General features: G+C 39.3%; 1 protein-coding gene across 1 annotated transcript; it reads right to left on the bottom strand.

Moving 5' to 3' along the window:
• Nucleotides 1–3,755: 3,755 nt before the first annotated feature.
• On the bottom strand, nt 3,756–4,733 carry LOC138168747 (olfactory receptor 11G2-like). Its single transcript, XM_069097609.1, has one exon. The coding sequence runs from the start codon at nt 4,722–4,724 to the stop codon at nt 3,756–3,758; it is 969 nt and encodes a 322-aa protein (XP_068953710.1). The 5' UTR covers nt 4,725–4,733.
• Nucleotides 4,734–5,387: the final 654 nt, after the last annotated feature.

Raw genomic sequence — 5,387 nt, 5'->3', positions numbered from 1 at the left:
AGTGGAAAGAGAAGACAGAATATAGAAGAAAGGGGGAGGAGAGATGGGGACAGAGAAAACAGAAGGAAAACAGAATTTTGGTAGGGAAGAAGATGGATTTGAGGAAGAAAGCAGGCAAAATAGTAGAATAGTTGTGTAGTTGAAACAATATTGGTTTCAAATAATAATTCTGTCAGTGTTGGGTTTTATAACTTGGAACAGGTAATTTTTCTCTTTCTAGATTTCCATTGACTCACCATGTAGAAGTTGGATTAGATGATCTTTATGGTCTGTTACAGCTCTGTTTTTCTTCAGTTCTATGACTATATGACAAGAAGTATCTATGTAGGTAGGGATTCATTATAGATCAAAAGTGTTGGGTATCTCTGAAGGAATGAGCTCCAGCAGAGGCTAACCGACTTACTGAAGGCCAATTCTTTCTGCACTTTGGTTTACTCCCTAAAGTTCACTTCAAAGAGAATAGGCTGAATAACATGGGATGTAGTTAGAATTTTAGAAAGTACCTTGTTACCTCCCTCCACCCTGCAAACAAACCTGTTATTAGTCATCTTCCTGTCCTTGAAATGCAGTTGGGGGATTTTTCTGAGATCCCTTTTCAACTCTTATTCAGCATAGGACAATGAGGAGAAGACGGGATTTGAAGGCAGAGGAATTGAATTTGATCATGTCATTTAATGTTTCTGGGCCTCATTTTCCTCATCTACAAAAAAGGGTTTCGACTGGGTGACCTCTAAAAAATTCTTTGAGTCATATCTATGATCCTATGAGTGTGCTCCCCTCTCCCCATCTCTTCTTCACATATCAGAATATCTGGGACAACAACTGGAACTCTAGTTGTAAAAACTTGATGGCATCTTCATCTGAGATAGAACCTTTTCAATACCTAGCCAGACCAAAACCTGAGTTCAAGGAGTAAGAAGGGACCTATGCATTTTGTAACAGACAAAGAGGCATTTTGACATAGGCAGCTAGTTAGCTGGCTTAGTGGACAGAGTGCCATACCTTAAGTCAGGAAGACTCATTTCCTTAGTTCAAATCCTTTCTGACATTTACTAGCATATGTGACTCTGGACAAATCACTTAACCATGTTTGTCTCAATTTCTTCATCTGTAAAATGAGCTGGAGAAAGAAATGGCAAACCTCTCTAGTATCTTTGCCAAGAAAACCCCAAATAGGGTCATGAAGACTTAGATATGACTGAACAACAACAACAACATTTAACACAACAGTATTTTGCTCCTCTCAATAAAGAAAGGATTCCTACATGGTAAACATTTTCTTTCTTCTTTTTTTAAGCAATTGGGGTTAAGTAACTTGCTCAAGGTTACACGGCCAGTTATTTATGGGTGTGGTGCTAAGTATCTGAGCCCGGATTTGATCCAGGTCATCCTGACACTGAAGCCGGTGCTCTTACTCGCTGAGCCACCTGGCCACACCTAAGCAATTGGGGTTAAGTAACTTGCTCAAGGTTACACGGCCAGGTGTTTCTGGGTGAGTAATAAGTATCTGAGCTCAGATTCGATCCACATGTCATCCCAACATTGGAGCTGGTGCTCTTACTCACTGTGCTACCTGGCCGCCCCCATGGTAAATATTTTCAGTGTCTTCACTAATGTGTTTACATATCATTAGATTATAGATTTTTAGAACTGGAAGGAATTTTAGAGATCATTTGATTCAGCCCACTCCACTGAAGACCAGAGAGGTAAATTTACTTGCCCAGTGTCACAGAGGCAGTACATAGTTGATCGCAGATTTGAACGTACATTCTCAGACTTGGATTCCAGTGTTCTTTCTCTTCTCAGGTCTTAGTAAAAGCAGAGATAGCAAAGTCTGCCTTAGCATCCTCATTTGGCAAGCATGTATATTTTTGTCCACCTGGTTTCTAAAGTCCTTTTATTTTTGGTCTATGGTTCTATAATTCTATCATTCTTGCTTTAAAGTAGTTTAGTTAAGGTGGGAAGATATTTTTTGGAAGAACCTAACAAATGGATTTGAGCCTAAGTGATTGAGTGAGTGAATGTGTGTGTGTATGTGTTTGTATTCAGGCATCATTGAGTTAATTGAGAAACAAGAGGAAGATGAGGATATGAACAATAGATTTGGAGAAAAAGAAAAAAGGAGATGATAAAGAAAGCATTAAAATGTGAATGAATTCGGGATAAGAAGCTTGAGAAAATAAGAGATGGAATTTCAGAGGACTCTTTGATGGATGGGATTTTTCTGAATGTAAGGGAGCATTGGCTCCTATCACCATCACAGCCACCAACTTTCACAAGTAAATAATTAGAGAAGAGGAATAACTGTTGCTCAGGGGACCTTAGTGTAATATAGTATGTGTGTATATGTGTGTGCGAAACACATGTATCACAAGTTTTCTAAGGCTTCCATCTCCAAGTCCAGGGTACAATTAGAGTATTAGTTGGATGAGAAATAGTTCCTTGTGGTACAGTAGGCCTTGTGTCTTTCTTGACTGGCTAGAAATGAAAATAAGAAATTTATTTCCTTTAGGTAATGGGCAAGATGATATATCATCTTTGAAAAGTACATACCATTTACTCAGTTCTCCAATACAGAATTGAAATGTGATTTCCATAGCAATGAAAATATGGAGAGAATCATGATAGTCTAGTCCTTTAAATGCCATCTGGCTTTAAAATAAATATACACAAACAATAGGAGTTTGAAAGAGAGAAAAATAGAGCCCATTAACACTCACTGAAGGAGTCTATGTCCAATTCTAGAGTTTTCTCCAAGAGCCCTCTGACCTTGCTCATTTAAGGCTGTTTTTATTATATGCCCTTATCAGAAGGGTCAGTGAAATTTATACCCCTGACAGGAAGATGAGCTTAGGAAAATAGAGCAGTATTCTGATAGCTACTCTGTCTATTTATAGTGCATCATTTCCCCCTAATACTTTCATCAGAGGTATACCAGGAGAAATTACTGATTGCCCTCCAGGGCAGATAAATTTTATTTTCAGCAAGTTTTAATAAGGATGATGAGACAAATCAATAAGAACACAAATATCACCATGTATGGGTAGTGTGGAGCAATGTGGGAAATAAGTGATATGAAAGTTAGAATCATACATAGCATACAATGTATTCGAGGATGCAGCAGAATAACCTTCAATAATTGTCTATTGACTCTACAATAAAATACATGTTTCTTAAATTTCTGTTTGTCTTCCCTATCCTGAAATCCAAGTATACCCTTCTAGATTTATTTCATGTTAATTGCAGTAGCATATTTTTTGAGTATCAAATGAGATAATATGTGTTGAGACCATTGAAAACCTTAAAATGCGGGTGGCCAGGTAGCACTGAGAGTAAGATCACTGGCCCCAGAGTCGGGATGACCTGGGATTGAATCCAGGCTCAGACACTTAGCACCCACCCAGAAACACCTGGCCGTGTAACCTTGAGCAAGTTACTTAATCCCAATTGCTTAGGGGCGGCCAGGTAGCACAGTGAGTAAGAACACCATCCCCAGAGTCAGGATGACCTGGGATCGAATCTGGGCTCTGATTTTTAGCACCACACCCAGAAACAACTGGCTGTGTAACCTTGAGCAAGTTACTTAGCCCCAATTGCTTAAAAACAAAAAAAGAAAACCTTAAAATGCTATATGTTTTTTTTTTTACTGTACACATTATTTCTATTTCAGCTAACATGTATTTGAAGCTACTGTCTGAATTCCTACCTTGTCACATAAATATTTGTTATGCTAAAATGTGTAGAATATATTATTCTCATTTCTTTTGTCCTTTAGGGAATCTGTGGGTCAACCCATGTAAGAGTTTCTTTAGAGCTTTCTTCATATCTTTGTTCCGGAGACTGTAGATCAGGGGGTTGAAGAATGGAGTTGCCATGGAGTAGAACAAGGTTACAAACTTCTGCATTCCAGACTGGTTCCCAGATCCTGGGCTCACATACATCACCATGACTGAGCCATAGAATAGAGACACCACAGTGAAATGGGAGGCACATGTTGAGAAAGCCTTATTTCTTCCAGAGCCTGATGGCACACGCAATACAGCTCTCAGGACATGGTAATAGGAACCCAGTATGTAGAGGAAGGTGATGAAGATGATGAGAGAGCTGATAGTACCACAGGCTAAAGTAGTCCTGGGGACTGGGGCACAGGACAGGGCCAACAATGGCCCAAGGTCACACAAAAAGTGGTCAATGATGTTTGGGCCACAGAAGGGTACCTGTGAGATTAGGATCACAGGGGTTAGTAACCAGAGGAAGCCACCCACCCAGCAGAAGAGTGCTAAATTAGCACAGAGGTTGTGGGTCATGATGGTGGAGTAGTGTAAAGGCCGGCAGATGGCAAGGTAGCGATCAAATGCCATCACAGATAAAAACAAGCATTCAGAGGCACATGTTGAGAAGAAGAAATAGAACTGAAGCAAGCAGCCAGTAAAAGAGATGGTTTTTGTTTCAGAGAGCATGTTGGTCAACATTTTGGGCACATCAGAGTTGACATAGCAGATTTCTAAGATGGAGAAATTGGCCAAGAGAGTGTACATGGGAGTGTGTAGCTGCTGGCTTGACCACACAGCACAGATGATGGATGTATTTCCCATGATGGTGAGGATGTAAATGCTAGAGAACAACATAAGGAGGATGATTTGAGTCTCTTTTTGACAAGTGAAACCCAAGAGGATAAACTCACTTACAGTCCCAGAGATATTAGTGACCCCTGAGATCTTCATTTCTCTCTTATCTGTGAAAGTAAAACAAACAGTAAATATCTGGAGACTGTTTTGGCCTTTCACCCTCTCTCCCCTTTCGTCTCTTCCCCTTCCTCTACCCAAGAATCTGTCTTCACCCTTCTATTCATTCTTTCACCCTGGTCTATTATTCATCATCCTGACATTGTGTTATTTGACAAAAATAAGCAGAAGCATCCATATACTTTAACATAGCTTTCACAATTTTTGTATACTTTAAGGAGGTTTTCTCTTCAGTGAATTTTTGTGCCTCTTTTCCTATTTGACCAATTATGCTTTTTAAGGCATTCTTCTCCTCTTTGGCTATTTATGCCTCTTTTACCATTTGGCCTAATCTGTCTTATGAGGTGTTATTTTCTTCTGTATTTTTTTGTATTTCCTTTGAGCTGTTGACTCATTTTTCATAATTTTCTTGCATCACTCTCATTTCTCTCTCTGTTTTCCTCTACCTCTCTTACTTGAGTCCTTTTTGAGCTCTTCCATGACCCAAGACTAATCCTTATTTTTCTTGGAGGCTTTGCATGTAGTAGCCTTCACTACTTTCACTACTAATAAAGCTTTCACTTTATTATCTTCTTTTGAGTGTTTTGATCTTCCTTGTGACCACAAGGACTTGTGACTTTCTATGTTCAGATGTTTTTCTGT

Source organism: Petaurus breviceps, unplaced genomic scaffold (assembly GCF_028583685.1).
Source record: "Petaurus breviceps papuanus isolate PSGF00001 unplaced genomic scaffold, PetGlider_PUasm1.0 37, whole genome shotgun sequence".
In the NCBI taxonomy this organism is placed as follows: domain Eukaryota; kingdom Metazoa; phylum Chordata; class Mammalia; order Diprotodontia; family Petauridae; genus Petaurus; species Petaurus breviceps.
This window is presented reverse-complemented; position numbering and strand designations above follow the sequence as displayed.